Source organism: Lynx rufus, unplaced genomic scaffold (genome assembly GCF_022079265.1).
Source record: "Lynx rufus isolate CCGP_SWC_20201006 ecotype Redwood Valley unplaced genomic scaffold, mLynRuf1.p SCAF_1, whole genome shotgun sequence".
NCBI lineage: Eukaryota > Metazoa > Chordata > Mammalia > Carnivora > Felidae > Lynx > Lynx rufus.
The window spans coordinates 101,472,946-101,492,577 of NW_025814823.1; the positions used below are offsets into that span (position 1 = coordinate 101,472,946).

At 39.9% G+C, this 19,632-nt stretch overlaps 1 protein-coding gene across 2 annotated transcripts in view; it reads right to left on the reverse strand.

Moving 5' to 3' along the window:
- CEP120 (centrosomal protein 120) overlaps positions 1-19,632 on the reverse strand; it is an 80,626-nt gene that overhangs the window by 49,956 nt on the left and 11,038 nt on the right. For both annotated transcript variants that reach the window (XM_047083897.1, XM_047083886.1), the window contains exons 6-11: positions 13,001-13,149; positions 8,719-8,916; positions 6,292-6,519; positions 5,065-5,281; positions 3,849-4,026; positions 438-587 (exon numbers count right to left, since the gene is read on the reverse strand). In XM_047083897.1, coding sequence (XP_046939853.1) covers positions 438-587; positions 3,849-4,026; positions 5,065-5,281; positions 6,292-6,519; positions 8,719-8,916; positions 13,001-13,149 — 1,120 coding nt within the window. The remainder of the gene's footprint in view (positions 1-437; positions 588-3,848; positions 4,027-5,064; positions 5,282-6,291; positions 6,520-8,718; positions 8,917-13,000; positions 13,150-19,632) is intronic.

Consider the following 19,632-nt stretch of genomic DNA (forward strand, 5'->3'; position numbering starts at 1 on the left):
CAGATAGGTGCATTAATAACACCTTCATTTTATACAGATGAGGCAACAGAAAACGCAACCAATTCACTACAGTCAACTGGTGCATCCGTGATAAAACTAAATAGCTTGTTCCTACTGATCTTCACATATTATGAAAGGCAAGACAGTAGTCTTTCAAATCGTCTTCCTTACTCACAGATGGTATTTAACACAGTTCTAACCTCCAAATTCAGACAAATAAGATATGAAAATCTGCGAAGAGTCTCCATAACTTCATACAACTTCAGAGCAGAAGCACCCACGTCACAGACATTACTAATTACATTACTAATACGTGCGTGTCCAAGTTATCAGATGCATTAACTGCTGTGGATCTAAATCTCTAGAAATTCCTCATCAGTAACAAGATACGCATTTTCAAGAGTGGCTTCGTGTCATACACACCATATTTACGTTACCTTAAGAAGGTATCCTGCAGCTGTTGAGGCATAGTTGCAAAGTCAAATGCACAGTAAGACTGTGGAAGAAAAACTTCCATGTTTTTGCGAACTTCTACAGGAGGATTTGTCATAATAGGAGCTGCACTACCAAAGAATGGATAGGAGTACCTAGAATTTAGAAAAAAAAACAAAAAACAAACAAAAAAAAAAACCAACCTATGATACAGGTTACAGATGAGACTTCAAATCTGTTTTTTTTTAAAGGATAAAATGGATATAACAAATAGAATTTTTAGAATACGTAAATGGTACAAATACATTGTGGTTCTAATCCTGTCATCACCTTTAAAATTCTACAAATATTGTCAGCAATTCTAGAGGAAATGCATTATGTGTATTTGGCACTAGTTCCCAAAGCTGCTTTATAAGCAATCTTAAGATGAACTTGAGGGCAAGAAGAAGTCTCGTATTGTGAAGGCGGTAACACCGAAAAAGGAAGAGAGAATCATTCTCATACACTCCCAATGACTCTAAAATTTAGGAATGACAGTGACGCCAAACAAAGACCAACCTGCCCTTTGTCCAGGAGTCCCTTGGGGGCATGGCTCCTGTGTTTTTCATCTCTGTCCTCCCAGCAAAAATAAGCACTTTTTGGCATATAGTAAATGTTCAGGAAATACCTGCTGAATTTAATTTCTAAACTTACTTTATCTATTTAATAATGTCTTGGGGCACCTGGGTGGCTCAGTCGGTTAAGCATCTGGCTGATGATTTCGGCTCAGGTCATGATGTTATCATTTGTGGAAACGAGGCCCGCATCGGGCTCTGTGCTGACGGTGTGGACCCTGCTTGGGAGTCTCTCTCTCCCTCACTCTCTGCCCCTCCCCTGCTCATGCTCTGCCTCTCTTGCTTTCAAAATAAATAAACATGAAAAAAAATTTTTTAATCATGTCTCGATTTTTATGGGCTGAAAACCCCTAGTCACCTCCCAGAGGGTGCACCCATGGTAAGATTCTGTCTTTGAGAATCAAGGATGGAAGCGGTGATTCAAGGAGTGACAAGACTCTTTCTTCCTTTCTTCACAGAAACCACACCTGATTAAATGGGAACATGTCTGACTACTGCTGAACTTACTCTGTATTTAAAGCCAAAGAGAAAGACAACTTGAGGCTCACTTCAGTTTCATCTCGTGTCTCGTTATGCGTTATGAAAACGGGAATTTAAAGACTAGTAACGAAAACTGCTTTTTCTGCAACGAGAATCCTGCGCATTGACTCCATTCCTACATAATGACACATGCAGTGAAATCAGCTCATCTCACAAATGCCATTCCACAGTTGCCAACCAGTTTGACACCAGTGACAGCATGATGACATAAAATTTATCAAACGGAAAGTTAAATGGCCAATGTTTTGAAAAATGCCACAAAATGACTCAAAGACAGAACCAATGGCCCTTATCATCAAGTGAATTCCAGGTGGAGTGTTAAGCATATCATAACTATTTCCTCGGTTTAGAGTATTTTTCCCCTTTTCTTTGCCAAGCGAACGTCTAGCCTTCCTTGTATGTGGACTTATTTCTCAGTCTGTCTTGTTCACTAGGTTGAGCTCTTTGTTTACGTGGCCCATAAACTCCTAATACCTGGCACACTGCTGGCATAATGTGGGCACTTAATGATTAAACACATGGCCCATATGACAAGACGGAACCACAAAAACTAGGATGCATGCCTGCTAAGGGGGCTAGTACAAGGCTTCCCCCTCACAGCTTCTAACTGTAGATCACCTCGATATTTCTATGCTTCTAGCCAACACTATCTCTAGGTACCCTAAGATCACATTCTCTAGTAGCAGCAGAAAAGAGATCTCGGTTAAAAAAGTAGAGGGATAGGGGCGCCTGCATGACTCAGTCGGTTGAGCGTCTGACTCCTGATTTCAGCTCAGGTGATGATCCCAGGGTCATGGGATGGAGCGCCATGTTGGGATCCACGCTGAGCCTGGAACCTGCTTGAAATTCTCTCTCTCTCCCTCTGCACCTCTGCCCTGCTCGTGCTCTCTCTAAATAAATAAAATCAAAATAAATTAAATAAATTAAAAACAGAGGAAGACAAAAAGAGTAGAAATACTAGTAACAATTCTTTTTCTAAAAACAATTTTAAGAGAGGTTTTATAAACCCTTTGAGAAAAGCTCTGTTAGAGACAAGCTTTTTCTCCCTCAATTTTCAAATAACATATTAATAATTATTCTCAGCCTCTGAGAAGAGGTAAACAGTACAACTTAAGCTGTGATGGAAACAATGCCATTCTGTGAATTCACAGTCACACCCAGTGCTGGGTCCCTTTGATTTTGTCCATCGTTCACATCCAAGCTGCGAGGATTCTGGATAGAGCTGGAGAGGAATCTAAGACATGAAGGAGTAGATACAAGTATGAGTTAACTTATGCATTTGAAAGGCAGGTATGCCTCAAATACCAGCAGGAAGCAGTGCGTAGCTGTGGACGTTCCTGGAAACGGCAGTCCAAGATGACAGAAAGATTTTCTCATTTTAGTTGCATCAAGAGCACCAACTTTGTTAGAAAGGCTAGTGCTTGCTCTGAAGAAATTTGTAAGGAACAACTAACCACTCCCAACTAAAACACATTAACATATTACATTGGATATACATTTCAACCAGAAGGTTTATGAAAATGTATTACTGTTAATAACAGGCTATTGAGTAGAGCCATTTAACTGACTGAAATATATAAGTATTTCAATTCTTTATATGGAACAGGGTAGACACATTCCACGTGTAGCCCATTAAGGATGGTTCTCAGAGTCTCATTTATCAAGTAGTAGAGATACAACTTCCCATTCTAATACAGTTTCATAGAAAAACAAGCTATTACACTTCCCTGAATTTGCCGTGACACCTTTTCTAGAAACAATGCTTTTTTTCCATTTTTTTTTTTAACGTTTATTCATTTTTGAGGGACAGAGAGACATAGAGCACAAGAGGGCAGAGAGAGAGGAAGACACAGAATCCGAAGCAGGCTGCAGGCTCCGAGCTGTCGGCACAGAGTCTGATGCGGCACTCGAACCCACGAAGTGTGAGATTGTGACCTGAGCTGAAGTCGTACGCTTAACTAACTGAGCCACCCAGGTGACCTTCTGAAACAACACATTTTAAGAGTCGCTCTCTTTGAATAGAAGCGGTAGTAAATTATCACCAGCACCTACAATTATCACCACCTCTCCTACCACCAATGCCACCAACACACCCTTGTTGAATTCGAACTCATGAGGACAGAACCTTGCAGGCTTTTTCAGTCCACAGGGTTTAACGAATGTTCTAACTTCTCCGGTGATGTTTCTCCCTCTGAAACTCCCAAGTAGAGATAAGGCACTGCTCTTCAGAAAAGAATACTTTGAAACAAAATCATATCACACCTTAACATACAGTTGATTGGAAAACCAGCTTCCAAATCATGGATACTCCTTAAGTCTATTGAGAAGCAAAAATGATGTGATGTCGCTGGCACCGCAATCTTCTGTCCCGAGGCGGTTTCTGAAGCAGTGGCTGTGGTCACTGGCTGGGCCACCGGAAGAGGCAAAGAAGAACCCATGGCTACAATGAACATAAAAATTTAAGAGAAAAAAATCCCACTCGGTAACACTTTCTCTTCCTTTATTTACCTCACTTAAAGATACCATCTCATTTCCCTCTAAGCAAGAAATGTGATCATTTGGTTTCATAAACCTCTGAAATGAGGCATAGGAACTTCTTAAAGTGACTTGCCCCCAAATTAGGTAGGCTTTAATTCCCATTTTTAGAACTGTGTAAAGAAGGCCCCCCTCTCCACATCGACTGCACACCAGAAAAGTGCTAACATACGACAGCAGCCCGGCAGGCGCCAACTTATTTCCAAGAGGCAGCTAACCTTAACTTCGAGTTCGAGGGGTTGTATGGCAGACTTAATGCAGGCATCATTACATCGCTTCTGAAGACACAGTTCTGGCTACGGAAGGCACACAGGACATAGTCTGACAAAAAGAGAATTCTCCTCCAGTCCCATTGCAGACCAGAGATGGGTAGCGAGTGGCCCAAGTCCTACAGCTACTGAGTGACCGAGGGATCACTTGCACCTTAACTTCCAACTCCTGATCGAACACTGTTCTAATTACTTCCGCTACAAGATCTAACTGCGGGTCCTAGTGCAGTGGGGTGGAAAATTGACACAACCAGGTAAAACCATTCTCAGGCTCTCCCTTAACTTTAGCATCAAAAATGGGTATAACAAGTTTATTACAACAGGTGGTTAGTAGCTCTTCTCTCTAAAATTCCAATGGATTCAAGATATTCAAGCGTTGCCTAGTGAAAAATATGTTAGCGAGAACTATTTTCTGTCATTTCTTCTCAGTAAGCTGTGTCTAAAATAAAAGTAATTGAACAATTCTTACCTGTTAGCCAATTCTGTGATGAAGTTACAGACTCAATTTCAATTCAATTCAATTCCATTTAAACTGAATTTTTACATCACCACACATTATTGGCTCTTGAAAAAAAATCAAACTCACAATATACTGACAAACGGTGAAAACGCTCTTCATCGTTAAGTAGATGGCTACAAAACGGACGCTTGGAAGATGTGTGAGAACGTCTTACCCTTTGCGTTTGGTTTCATGTCCCTGTCATACTGCAGGCTCTCCACTTCACTTCCGGTTGCATCATCTTGGGTTGGAGGCGACTGGTTTTGAGGTGGAACAGGGGACACGCTTGGTGACTTTGGCCCAGCGAGCGTCTTCTCTTTTACAGGAGTTAAAACTTGCTTCTTTGATTGCTGTGGCTCATGTTCGTTCTGGGTCTTTAATTCAATTAAAGACTAAAAATAATTGTTAAATAAAGTATGATTCGCAAAGCACTTTCCTTCATCATTAAGCAAAAAAAAGTCACTTTTATTTTTTTTTTATTTTTTTTTTTTTAGTAATAGCTTCCCTTCCCACTTTAGATATTCCTAGTCTATTTTTCTTCATTATTTGCAAATTTTCGTATAGCATCTAGAACCGGAAAAAGGAAGATGGACAGGAAGGAAACAGGATATCCAGAGCTGAGTACCAAAATATATCCTAACTGGTAAGAAGGGATATTTGGTGTAAGAAGTCAGGGACAGGGGTCCCTGGGAAAGGTTATTGTTACCAAGGCAATAAATACAATGGAGGCCTATGTTAAAACAAAACCAAAATAAAAACAGATCTAGCATGATTTTCTTCTTTTGTTCTACTTCCTCCTAAAAATATATGCATATATATATTTTAATTTATATATATATATATATATATATATATATATATACAAACTCTCACATCAGTTTTTCTGTCATTTGTAATCTACATAAAGATCAGTTCTTTAGAAGAACAGTACACGGAGGCTGATTCTGGGACTATATACAATCAAAAAACATATACATCCAAACAAATACCATCTCTGTTGCCTAAAGAGAGTACGGGGACCAGAAAGCACTAATGAACCAAGAACCCTGTTTTTAAGCTAAAGCTGAGTCCACCAAAATGATACCATGAGTGCAGATTCCCAGAAATGAGGTCCATCTCTGCCAGTGACTGACCATGACCTGGGGGGTGGGGGGTGGAGGGGAGATTCCTAGCATCGGAGAAAACGGTACATGAAGGCCATGTTATCACTTATAAACTACAGCCAGGGCAGCTACAGTACTTTCCAGAAAAGAAACACCTATAATGGAGGGCACTAATTAAGAATAATAAATACTTGCTTACGCTAGGTCACTCTTGAAGTTCAACTTTTATCGGGAGTCACGAGTGACACTGGAGTGACAGCGCAGAAGCTGGAGGAGGAGATGGAGGGGTCACTACTTGCCTGGGCATCTACGCCTTCTCTCTGCAGAGCCACAGACACGCCCACAGTGGGGGCCAGCTGCACAGGAATAGGTGCAAGCTTTTGCTTGGCTCGCTTCGGAGGGTCAAGAATAAAAGCACCCTCAACTGTAACGGGGCGCTGGTTGATTTCCGTACTCCCCTTTTTCAGCAGTCCGGTTAAGGGCACTTCTGTACTTCCAAGTGACTGGTCTCCGCAGCAAAGATGGATCTGATGTGAAAGAGAAAATCGGAATAGGGCCTTATGGTCTCTCCTTTCTCCTAAACACATCAACTTTAACCCAAGGTTATAACATGATCCAGAGAAGGGAAGTATAATGCGGGTTATCTTCCTGACCTGCAGCAACTGCGTCAAAGAGTCTCAAACTTGATTGTTCAAACTGTTGATAAGGCATAAACTTTCCTAAGAACTCAATAATAAAGCTATTCTTTTTCATTTTTTCTTCCAGTGTTGTATAATCATACGTTATCACCCTTTTCTCCTTCAGGAATTATGGTTACTTTAATATCTTACTGGGTTGTTTTGACATAAGCAAATATATCATGAATACATGAACGTAAATAGAAAACAAATACCTCAAGCAATGTTTCTATTTCGATTTCAAAATTAATCTCAACAGTTGTAAAAAAAAAAAAAATAATAAGTTAGTAGCTCCAGCCCTATTTGGAAAGTAAAGAACTTGAAATAATTCTGTTTTATTTGCTCATAAAACATCTTTAGTGTTTCCTTTTCTTTTCTTGCTTTTCAGAGTTCATATATAAAACAGCGTTTAACGCTACAAGGTAAAGCAGAGTACCTCTTGGGTGGAGCGTACTGTTTATCACTGATAGCTAATCAAAACTTCAACATTACCCCCTTTGGAAACTACCCATCACCTACATACTATAGTATCAACCTGTTTACCTTCCTGTACTGGCATTCAGATGCACAATAAGCAGTCACAACACGAAACTATTTTTAGTTCTAATGTCAGCAATGACTTGTAATTTAGTCTCAATGTTATTAGGTGTGATGGTGTTAATGGGCTGGAGAGAAAGGATTTTTACGACTTAAATGTCTAGGAGAATTAAAGTAAGAAAGAAGTCAATACTTTGGTAAAGACTGGTATTTTAGATGTGGAATACATCTCAAGATGTTTAGAAAGCTAAAATCCAGCCTACGGCCATACCACCCTGAACACGCCTGATCTTGTCTGATCTCGGAAGCTAAGCAGGGTCAGGCCTGGTTAGTACTTGGATGGGAGAAAGGTAACATCCATATGAAAAGATAAAATACAGGAAGAAAGCAGTTCATCATTTTATATAGTATTCAGCTACTTAGAATCCTGAGTTTAGCAGAACCACGTCCAAAATATACCTCTATTACAATTTCTTAAAGGCTCTTCCCACCTCCCACCAAATTGCAAGCAAAATCTAAAGACTGATCACTTTTAAAAAATGACTACCTAATCCTTTATTACACTACCCCATTTCAGTCTGATTAAAATCAATTGTAATAAAACAAAGAACAGTAAATTCACTGAGTAAGCTTCACTTAAAGAGGGTCCAATAGAACGTTATTTGACAAAATTCCTCAATTCAAGGGCAGGTTTTAGAAAGTTGGGTTATTTCATGCCTTTTTTTTAACGTTCATTCATTTTTGAGAGACAGAGACAGAGCATGAGTGGGGGAGGGGCACAGAGAGAAAGGGAGACACAGGATCAAAATCAGGCTCCAGGCTCTGAGCTGTGAGCACAGAGCCCAATGTGGGTCTTAAACCCACAAAGCATGAGATTATGACCTGAGCCAAAGTCAGATGCTTAGCCAACTAAGCCATCCAAGCACCCCTTTCTTAGCTTTTAATAACAATTGGGTATATACATTCTGAAATCCAGGGCATGATCTGTGTATGACTACTAAGCCCCCTAATTAATGATGAAATGTTCCCTGAGCCCACAACTTTAGGCTCTCTATACATTTTCTATTACACAGACTGTCAACTGATATGCGTCTTTACCCAGTTATGATGAAAAGAGGGGTATCTCCTAAAATTCTCAAGTAATGGCTATACTAGGGACTTCACAAGCCAGGAGAATTCCTAAAAAAGGACAAGATATGGGGGAAAGATGACCTTCACTACTCAAATAAGAGTCTTGGTACCTCTATGAAGCTTTAAAAAATCATCTCAAGTTGGGGCACCTGGGTGGCTCAGTCACTTAAGCATCTGACTTCGGCTCAGGTCATGATCTCACGGTCCGTGAGTTCGAGCCCTGCATCAGGCTCTGTGCTGACAGCTTGCTCAGAGCCTGGAGCCTGCTTCGGATTCTCTGTCTCCCTCTGTCTTTGACCCTCCCCCACTCACACTCTGTCTCTAAAATAAACATTAAAAAAAAAAAAATCTCAAGTGAAAAAGAGTTCCTGCCGTACTTACCTGTAGTTTAGACTGAAGTGCCAGGTAAACACGAAGAATTTCTATGCTGCTACGTATTCGAACAGATGCTCTCTCTGGCTCAAAGTTTGGGTTGATCAAATCACTGAAGGGTTCATTTGTAACATCATTTCCCAGCAAAGAATAGTAAAAGAAAAACTCAGGCTGTCTTTCTGGAAGTTTCATGGTACACGGAATTAACTAAGCATTTAAGGAGGAAAAAAAAGAGTATTCATTTATAAACCACTACACAGGCTTATGAATGTCTGATGAACTCTAAAATTTATGCTAAAATGTTGATTTTATTTCAAAGTCTTAAAATCACTCAAAATTTCTTAATCTCTGAAAAATTACGACCTCATGACTAGTTTAACTTTTCAAGGTTTACCTTAGAAAAGCCCAGAGACTAAAATATTTTTTAGAGATACGTTTTGTTTTAAAGTTTACTTTTCATCCAACTGATCCATGAACGAGTACGTGTAAGTTCTTTTAGAAGCAAGCAGTCACATATTTTAAACCGAGTCTTCTTTACTTCCATATACCTTATTTCATCTTCTTCTTACTCGGCCACTGTCTTCATACATAAGAGGAGGGTTTTAAACAAACTTCAGGCAGGCTATTTAATGTAACACCTTAGTCCACGCCTTTGAGAAAAAAGCTTTCTAGACACTCTGTCAAAATTGGGAAACCTACAAGTTAACAGTTGCAAAAGGATGTTTCCTGTTTCTCAAAACTGGCAGCTTCAGGGCCACCTATGGCGGAAACACAGATTCCTGTCCCATAAAATATAAAATATCCAACAGACCCTAAGTGTTCACTAGGATGTTGTTAAAAATAACAAGTGTCGTATTCATCGGTAGAGGATGGCTTAAATATATTTTTGTTATCATACAATATGGCTGCTAAATAATGATATACTGACATGGAAGTTATCTAAGACATACTCTTAGGCCAAGAGAAGTTACAGGACAGTTTGTATGGTTCAAGAAAATAAAAGAATTAACCGCTTAGAATATAGCAGCTCCGTATTCAGTATATAGCAAATATTCAATAAAATTACTTATTTTGGGTAAAATAACATAGTAAATACTCAGTAGCGATTTTTCGTTTCGTATAGAGTATATTTTTACATATAAATGTTTACTTTAGTCCCATACATTCACGAATCTGAGAAAAAATGTATTTGAGTAGATCTTAATCATGTAGATTTATAGAGAGGCAGCATTTATACACTGACAGTTGCTAAGAGCAAGTTCTGGATTACGCCCCCAATCCTGGTTCCATCAATGGCTTCCTGTGAAGCTCTGGGCAAAGTGCTCTATCACTCTGTACTTCCATTTCTTTTAGGGTCAATAAAAGGATTACAAGAGAAAAAACATGTTCAAGTGGACACCATCACCACCCAGCAGAGTCAGCTATTATGTGAACAAGAAAATGTCTGAAGAAAAAAATACAGTACCTTGTCACCAGTGATTACTTTTGAGTTCAGTTACAAGAGACTTTTTTTTCCCCTTTGGTTTCTTCCATAATCACAAAGCAATAAAAATTTTAAGAAGTAAAGATGGTCCTTAGATATTTCATAGCGTACTTCATTTTAAGTAATTCCACTAAGAAAAGATTCTTTTAAAAATCCTTTATCATCCTTGTTTGTTTTTTTAACCCTCAACTTTCAGTAACTGAGAAAAGGAGGAATGCACGATTATCACCGCCTGGTCGCTGCCCCAAACTAACTCCTCCATTCTACCACTTGATAGCAGTGGATTCTAAGTCACTGATGTGCATCTGAAAAGGTATTTTTCGTTGGTTTGTTTGTTGCCAAATGCTTTCTCACACCACCTTTCACTGCCTCGAAGAGAAAAAACTAAATGGCTAATTTATAAAATGCTTGGCTTGGGGCACGTGGGGTGGCTCAATCCAATTCTTGATTTCTTCTCAGGTCATGATCTCATGGCTTATGGGATTGAGCCTCACATCAGGCTCTGCACTGACAGCACAGAGCCACTTGGGATTCTCTCTCCCCTCTCTGCCCCTGCCCTGCTCATGCACTCTCTCAACAAAAATTAACAAAGGTACCAAAAAAAAAAAAAAAAGTTTGTCTTTAAAAAATGAAAAAAGCAAACAATAACTATTCAACAGTATCAAAAGATGAATACACTACTGGACTTAATTTTTTGTGTGTTTTAATTATTGTAAAATACACAACAGAAAATCTAACACTATAACCACGAGAACATGCACACCTCAGTAACAGAGTACATTCACAATGTTGTTCATGCGCCCACATTTAGGGTCGCCACATCTAGCTCTGTGAAGCTGTCACCATCCCCAAGACAAATACCGTAACTGTTACGCACTCACTTCCCATTTCCCCCTTCCTGCAGCCTCAGGAAACCACCAATGTGCTTTCTAGCTCTATGGATTCACCTATTCTAGATATTTCACATAAATGCCATCACACATTATGTGACGTTGCATGTCTGGCTTCTTTCACTCGGCAGGTTTTCGATGTTCATCCGTGATGCAGTACATGTCAGTACCCCATCCCTTTAGAGTTGAGTAATATCCCATTATACACACAAACACTTGGTTTATCCACTCATCCACTGATGGACATGTGGGTTGTTACCACCTTTTAGATACTGTGAATACTGCTATGAACATTCCTGTACACGTTTTTGTTTGAACACCTGTTCTCAATTCTTTTGATACACACCTAGCAGTGGAACTGCTGGGCTCCATGGTAATTCTGTTTACTGTTTCTGAGGAACCCATTTTGGCTTAATTTTTAGCAGCGAGAGCCAACAGGCAATTATTCTGGTTTTGAGTTTTTTTTTTTAAAAACTAAACTGAGTAACTAACCTTCCCTCTAACCAGAATGGCATATTTGGAGCAATCCATAGGCAGGGCTTTATGAAGAGAAGAAAAATAGAGAAAGTGATACAGAAAGGCAAAAACACGAATTTAGTGCGACAAAATTATACATACTCACTGAGAAAAATCTTTACCTGACAGTCTCACAAGTCATATAAATCTGTGGTCACTAACTCATATTTCACTTGTAAATGCAGACTATGTGGGAACTTTGTACTTCTAAGAAAGCTATTAGTATGGTAAAAATTTAAGTCATGAGCCATATTCTCTATTTTTGAAAAGATTAATTTACTTCAGCTGCTATCGACCAACATAATGTCAAGAAAACTGGGCTAGATCCTGAGAAGGAAAATGAGGTAGCAGCTCATGTTGTGCTAAGCCATTTTGGGGAAGAGGCAATGCTGACGTGGGTCTTGAGTCCCTGCACTTCCTGCTGGGGCACTGACCACCCTCACACAGGCCACTTCCCTGTGTTGCTTATACAGCTGGTAACCTAGAAGGATTAGGTCAAGTGTCTTCCTGGGGAGACCAGGCGACTTACAATCAAAGTGTTCTGTTCCTCAGCTGTGATGGAAACCCACTCTGTACAGCAGCAACCTGGGCCCCTCGATGTCACCCCTTGGGACATAGGGTAACAAAGACTGCAGGCAACATGCAGATGCTGATGTCTGCTGTGCCGAGAGTAATACAGTCCTTTGTCTCTGACCCAGGAACCTCCTGTCATCTGGCAACATCCAAGAAATTCTAACTGGCTAATTTGTCAGTTTGTAAATAAGGTAAAATCTAATTCCAGACATGATACCCAGTAAAGTATGACTGGGACCAAGTGTTCCCAACATTGAACATTTCTCCAAAAAATAAATATTTCAATACTTAGAAAGAAAAATCCTTTCAGACCAGTCTTTACAATGCCACATGGTACAACGGGAAACAGTGTTTACTGATGGGCTTTCTTCTCAATGTCCAGAGATTTAATTCATTCTCTTACTACTAACATCATACCAATTTATTCTTAAAGCAGAAATATTTTGGGGCGCCTGGGTGGCGTAGTCGGTTAAGCGTCCGACTTCAGCCAGGTCACGATCTCGCGGTCCGTGAGTTCGAGCCCTGCGTCGGGCTCTGGGCTGATGGCTCAGAGCCTGGAGCCTGTTTCCGATTCTGTGTCTCCCTCTCTCTCTGCCCCTCCCCCGTTCATGCTCTGTCTGTCTCTGTCCCAAAAATAAATAAACGTTGAAAAAAAAAAATTTATAAAAAAAAGAAATATTTTCTGGTATGAATGGAAACATGTTTCTACATTTTTTTTTAAGTAAAAAAACAGTCCACTTGCACATCTTTTTAATACCCAAAAGGCAAGTTTTTAAAAAGTCAATGTTTTCCGCTCTTTGTGAATCACTAATCAGAAGGAAAGTCTTACCTGCTCCAGTTGGGTGGCAAATGCTATGGTCACTGACATAATGAAGGAGTCTGTGCAATGCTCGGCTGGTCCGATCTGATGGTAGCCTCCCTCCTCATTCAGCACTGCCACAATGTCCTTGGGGTTGAGGCCAGACAAGCTGGCAGGTACTTTATGGGGAAAAAACACAATTAAACTATGTCACAGTGTGCCATAAACTACTGTGAAGGTTTTGAAAGCTGGGTACGCTTTGTATCTTGCTTGCAGTTTTCATGGATATAGTATCTCAATAAGGTTTCCTTGGATGTTCTTGTTTTTAACACCCTCAAAAAAAAAACCTTACTTAAGCACCGTTTTCTTTCTGCACATAAAAGCCTTATTTTGGAATACGGTAATATTTTTAAAATAAATAAACCACAAAGAAAAGACATTATAGGTTTCCTGAAGGCAGTGAATCTCAACTGGGAACTGAAAAATAAACTCCATGTGGCTAAGAAGAGAAAGGTGAACATACACAGGATAAGGGAGTAGAAAAGAGTGTTCTAGGCAGAAGGAACCGCACTGCAGAGACTGGGAAGGAAGAGAAAGTCTGTGGTTGGAGAAGTGAGGTAGGCGTGGCGCTGATCACAGGGTGATGACCGACATGGAAGGCACATGTCACGGGGCTGGAGGGCTAAGCAGAGGCTTACTGGATGCCACGCTAAACAGTGAGATAGTTTCCTAAGAGGAAACTATGAACCAATTAGGAGAAGAGAAGTGGCAGAATTCACACCTCATATGTATACATACCCTATCAGTAAGTAATCCTCTCCGGATTCCAATTTTCCAGGCTGAGGTGCAAATTGCACCTCTGGCTTGAAAATGAGTCTCTAACAAAACTCTTTAGCTAAAAGACAGCTCTCACTCTGATGGGGGATGGAGGGAGGGGTAATATGCAGGGTTAATCCTGAGTGTCTGACTCTTCCTTTCAGCTCAGGTCATGATCTTGCAGTTGTGAAATCAAACCTTGCGATGGGCTCTGCCCCGGAGCCTGCTTGAGATTCTCTCTCTCTACCCATGCCTCTGCCCCTCTTCCACTCACACTCTCTTCTCTTCTTGCCTCATCTCTCTCTCTCTCTCTCAAAATAAATAAATACATACATACATAAATAAAACTTTAAAAAAATATAAGAGGGGCACGTGAGTGGTTCAGGGAATTGAGGGTATGACTCTTGATTTCAGCTCAGGTCATGATCTCATGGTTCATGAGTTTGAGCCCCGCAGTGGGCTCTGTGCTGACAGCATGGAGAGACACCTTAGGATTCTCCGTCTCCCTCTCTCTCCGGCTCTTCCTCACTTGAGCAGGTGTGTGTACACACACACACACACACACACACACACACACACACACTCTCTCTCTCTCTCTCCCTCTCTCTCTCTCTCTCTCTCAAAAATAAATAAATAAATAAAAATAGCATCATGGTTTAGAGCAGAGACACTCAAGTAACACAGACCAAGGTTCCAATCCCAGTTCTGCCATTTGCTAGCTGTATGTTGTAACTATATGATCTCTTTTAGCTTCCATTTTTATTTCTGCAAAGCTTTTATGTCGTTTAGAAGATTAAATCAAAGTAATGCATTTAGTACGGTATCTGACAATCACTTTAATAACGATAGCCATGAAATATTAAGGTCAGCAGAGCTTAGAAGTCAGCAGAATAACTATGACAGATCTCCCATTGTCAGGGAGTTACAGGTATGGGAAGGAAGAACAACTAGGAAAACTCTTATAGAAGACTGGATGGAATGAAGGTGTCAATGTGAATGTATGCTGTTCACTAAATGTGTAAATAAACAGAGCCATAAAGGTGTATATGTGTGTGTTACTGGGGTGTATATATATACATATATATACACACACATATATACACATACAAATACATATACATATACATGTTTATGTATATATGTGTGTGTATGTATACACACATGCACCGATTCCCTTTTTCCACTGGAACACCCCAATAGCAACTGGCATATCTTGCACTTGGAACTTGACTCCTCAACATCTTTCTTTACTAAAAGGAAGCAGGGCTCCTTAAAGAAACAGCTGAACCCAGGGCTAAGATAGGCAAAGAACAAGATAAGCCTGGATCATCTTCTTATGCCAGAAACCAAGAAAAAGCTCAAAGAATTACGGACACAGGCTATCTGTCAATAATCACTCTGAATGTATATGGACTAAATGCTCCAATCAAAAGATAGAGAGTATCAGAATGCATAAACAAACAAACAAAAAAAAACAAGATTCATCTATATGCTGCCTGTAGACTCATTTTAGACCTGAAGACACCTGCAGATTGAAATTGAGGGGATGGAGAACCATTTCTCACGCTAATGGATGTCAAAAGAAAGCCCGGAGTAGCCATACTTCTATCAGACAAACTAGATTTTAAACCAAAGACTGTAATAAGAGATGAAGGGCATTATATCATAATTAAGGGGGCTATCCCAGGAAGACCTAACAATTGTAAATATTTATGTTCCTGATATGGAAGCATCCAAATCTATAAATCAGTTCATCACAAGCATAAAGAAACTCATCGATAACAATACAATAATAGTAGGGGATTCTAACACCCACTTACAGCAATGGGCGGATCATCTAAGGAGAAAAATCAACAAGAAAACAATGGGTTCGAATGACACACTGGACCGGACAGACTTAAGATATATTCAGAACATTTTATCCTAAAGTAGCAGGATACACATTCCTGTCGAGTGCACATGGAACATTCTCCAGAATAGATCACGTACCGGGTCACAAATCAGGCCTCCAGAAGTATAAAAAGACTGAGGTCATACCATGCTTATTTTTATACCACAACACTATGAAACGAAGTCAGCCACAAAAAAAAATTTAGACAGACCACAAATACATGAGGATTAAAGGACATCCTACTAAAGAATGAATGGGTTAACCAGGAAATTAAAGAAGAAATTAATACATAGAAGAAAATGAAAACACAACAACCCAAAACTTTTGAGATGCGCCAAAAGTGGTCCTAAGAGGGAAACATATTGCAATACAAGCCTACTTAAAAGGCAAGAAAGGTCTCAACTACACAGCCTAACCTTACACCTAAAGGAGCTAGAAAAAGGACCAGCAAATAAAGCCTAAAGCTAGCATAAGAATGGAAATAATACAGATTAGAGCAGAAGTAAATGATATAGAAACCATAGAACAGATCAATGAAACGAGGAGCTGGTTCTCTGGAAGAATTAATAAAAATGATAAGCTCCTAGACAGACTTATCAAAAAGAAAAGAGATAGGACCCAAATAAATAAAATCACAAATGAAAGAGATCACAACCAACACCGCAGAAATACCAACTATAAGAGAATATTATGAAAAATTATATGCTAACAAGTTGGGCAACCTGGAAGAAATGGATAAATCCCTAGAAACATACAAACCACCAACACTGAAACAGGAAGAAACAGATAACTTAAACAGACCAATAACAAGCAAAGAAACTGAATCAGCAATCAAAAATCTCCCAAAGAACTCAAGTACAGGGCCAGATGGCTTCCCAGGGGAATTCTCCCAGCCATTTAAAGAAGAGTTAATAGCTATTCTTCTCAAACTGCTCTGAAAAAATGCAAATGGAAGGAAAGCTGCTAAACTTACCTTGATTCCAAAACCAAAGACCCCACTAAAAAGGAGAATTACAGGCCAATATCCCTCATGAACATAGATGCAAAAATTCTCAAGATACTAGCAAATCAAATCCAACCAGTACATTAAAAGAATTATTCACCCGTATCAAGTGGAATACGGGCGGCAAGCATGGCTAAATATTTGCAAGTCAATCAATGTGATGCACCACATTAACAAAGGAAAAGATAAGGACCATATGATCCTCTCAATAGATGCAGAAAAAGCACTTGACAAAATACAGATCTATTCTTGATAAAAACCCTCAACAAAGTAGGGACAGACGGAACATACCTCAACTTAATAAAGACCATCTATGAAAAACCCACAGCGAACATCACCCTCATTGGGGAAAAACAGAGCTTTTCCTCTATGGTCAGGAACAAGACCAGGATGTCCACCCTCTTAACATAGTAGTCCAAGTCTTACCCCCAGCAATCAGGCAACAAAAAGAATTAAAAGGTCTCCAGGGGTGCCTGGGTGGCTCAGTCAGTTAAGTGTCCAATTCTTGATTTCACTCAGGTCACGATCTCATAGTTCACAGATTTGAACCCCACACTGTCAGTGTGGAGCCTGCTTGGGATTCCACCCCCCAACTCACTCTCTCAAAATCAGTAAATAAATAAAAGGCATCCAAATCGGCAAGGAAGAAGTCAAACTTTCACAATTTGCAGACGACATGATACTCTATATAGAAAACCCATAGGACTCCACCAAAAAATTGCTAGAAGTGATACACCGGTTCAGCTAAGTCGCAGGATCCAAAATCAATGCACAGAAATCTGTTTCTATACACCAATAGTGAAGGAGCAGAAAGAGAAGTCAAGGAATTGATCCCATTTACAACTGCACCAAAAACCAGAAGATACCTAGGAATAAATTTTACCAAAGCAGTAAGAATTATGGAGACAAGCTAACGGAAACAGAAGTTTGAAGGGGCTCTCGCTGCACAAATCAGGGACAAAAAAATGATAAATATTGTAACCCATTAAGCAAAAAGAACTCTAAGTCCACACTTGATAATGTCCCAGAAAATATTAATTATAAGTGAAGGAAAGAAAAAGTAACAGGCATGCGCTACCTGAATCATAACCAAAGTGGACATCACCAGTAATGGAACAAATCAAAGTTGTGTGCTGATAGGATGCAGTGAAAAAGAACAAAAGCATCACTTCTCTGATCCTCCTGCCAAAGATCTAGAACCTAAATCTAATACCAGATGAACCCCAACAGTACAGGGGGGGCAGGCTCACCAAAGACTGAGACTTCATCACAGGACTACAAAACCCCTCCCTCTCCTTCACCTCTAAATTACCTAAGACCTGTTTTCTTCTTACCCAGGGTATCACGTCCACTTTTCAACAAAATAGTACAAGGCACACTAAAAAGCAAAACAAAAAAACAAAACAACCCAAGCTTCTCTTTCAGGAAAATAAAATAAGAGCAGCACATTTTTGCAGATCAAATTCAGTCAGCAGAGAAAGAGACCTAATAAAAACCGAAAGCTGGCTCTCTGAAAACATCAATAAAATCAGTAAACATTTAGCCAAGTTACTAAGAGAAAAAGAGAGAAAATACAAATTCCTAATATCTGAAATAAAAAGAGAATCACTGTACAGTCCATAGACATTAAAAGGATACTGAAGGAATGTTACACGAGCGACTTTTTATCCACAGATTCGATTGCCTGTAAGAAATGGGCCAACTCCCTTGAAAGACACAGTCTGCCAAAAGTCACACAGGAAGAAACACACAATCCAGACAGGCCTATATCATTTGGTGAAATTGAATCAATGACAACTTTACACAACAGAAAGTACCAGACCCTGATGACTTCACTGGTGAATTCTACCCAACATTCAAGGAAGAAAGACCAATTCTCCACCATCTTTTTCAGACAACGGAAGCAGAAGAAATAATCCCTAACTCATTCTATGATGCCAGCATTTAAAACCCTGATGTCAAAACCAGACCCAGACATTACCCAACAAGAACACAAGAGACCACTAGCTCTCATTAACATACATGCACAGATTCTCAACAACCTATTGGCCACGTGAATCCAACAACGTATAAAAAGAACCATACACCACAACCAAATGCGATTTTTTTCAGGTACGCGAGACTAGTTCAACATTCAAAAATCTGCTAATATAATCCATCACATCACAAACTAAAGAAGAACCACATGATGGTATCAAATACGCAGAAAAAGCATCTGACAAAATCCCACATTCGGTAATGATGAAACACCCTCAGCAGACAACTAGAGAGTAACTTCCTCGACTTGATAAAGAACATCCATAAAAATCCTCCAGAAACAAGACAAGGAGATCCCCTTTCATCACAGCTTTGTGGTGCCAGACTACACGTCCTGACAAACGCAGGAAGATACGCAAAGGAAACAAAGGCATGCCGACTGGGAATAAAGACATGATATGGTCTCTGTCTGCAAATGATGCAAAGTCTATTCCCAGCAGAATCAGACCTATAAATACACAAGGAACAAACTGGTGGCTGCCAGAGGGAAAGGGGGCAGTGGCCACAACGAATGAAGGGGAATGGGAGGTACAGGCTTCCGGTTACGGAAGGAGTAAGTCACAAGGATGCAAGTCACATCACAGGAACACAGCAACGTTATTATGACGGCCGTATGGTGACAAGGGGTCTCTACACTTGTGCTGAGCGCAGGTTCACGAACAGACTGGTCAAATCACTATGTTGTACACTTGAAACCATTAGGACATTTTACGTCAACCGTACTTCGGTGAAAAAAAAAAAAACAAGTGTTTGTCAGAGTTAGGCAGAAAGGAGGGAGAAACGGCACAGACGGGTTTCAGGGCAGTGACACTGTGGGAAACTACAGTCATAGACGTAGGTGATTACTCGTTTGTCAAAACTTACAGAACATAAAACGCCAAAAATAAGTGCTAATGTCAACTGTGGACTCCGGGT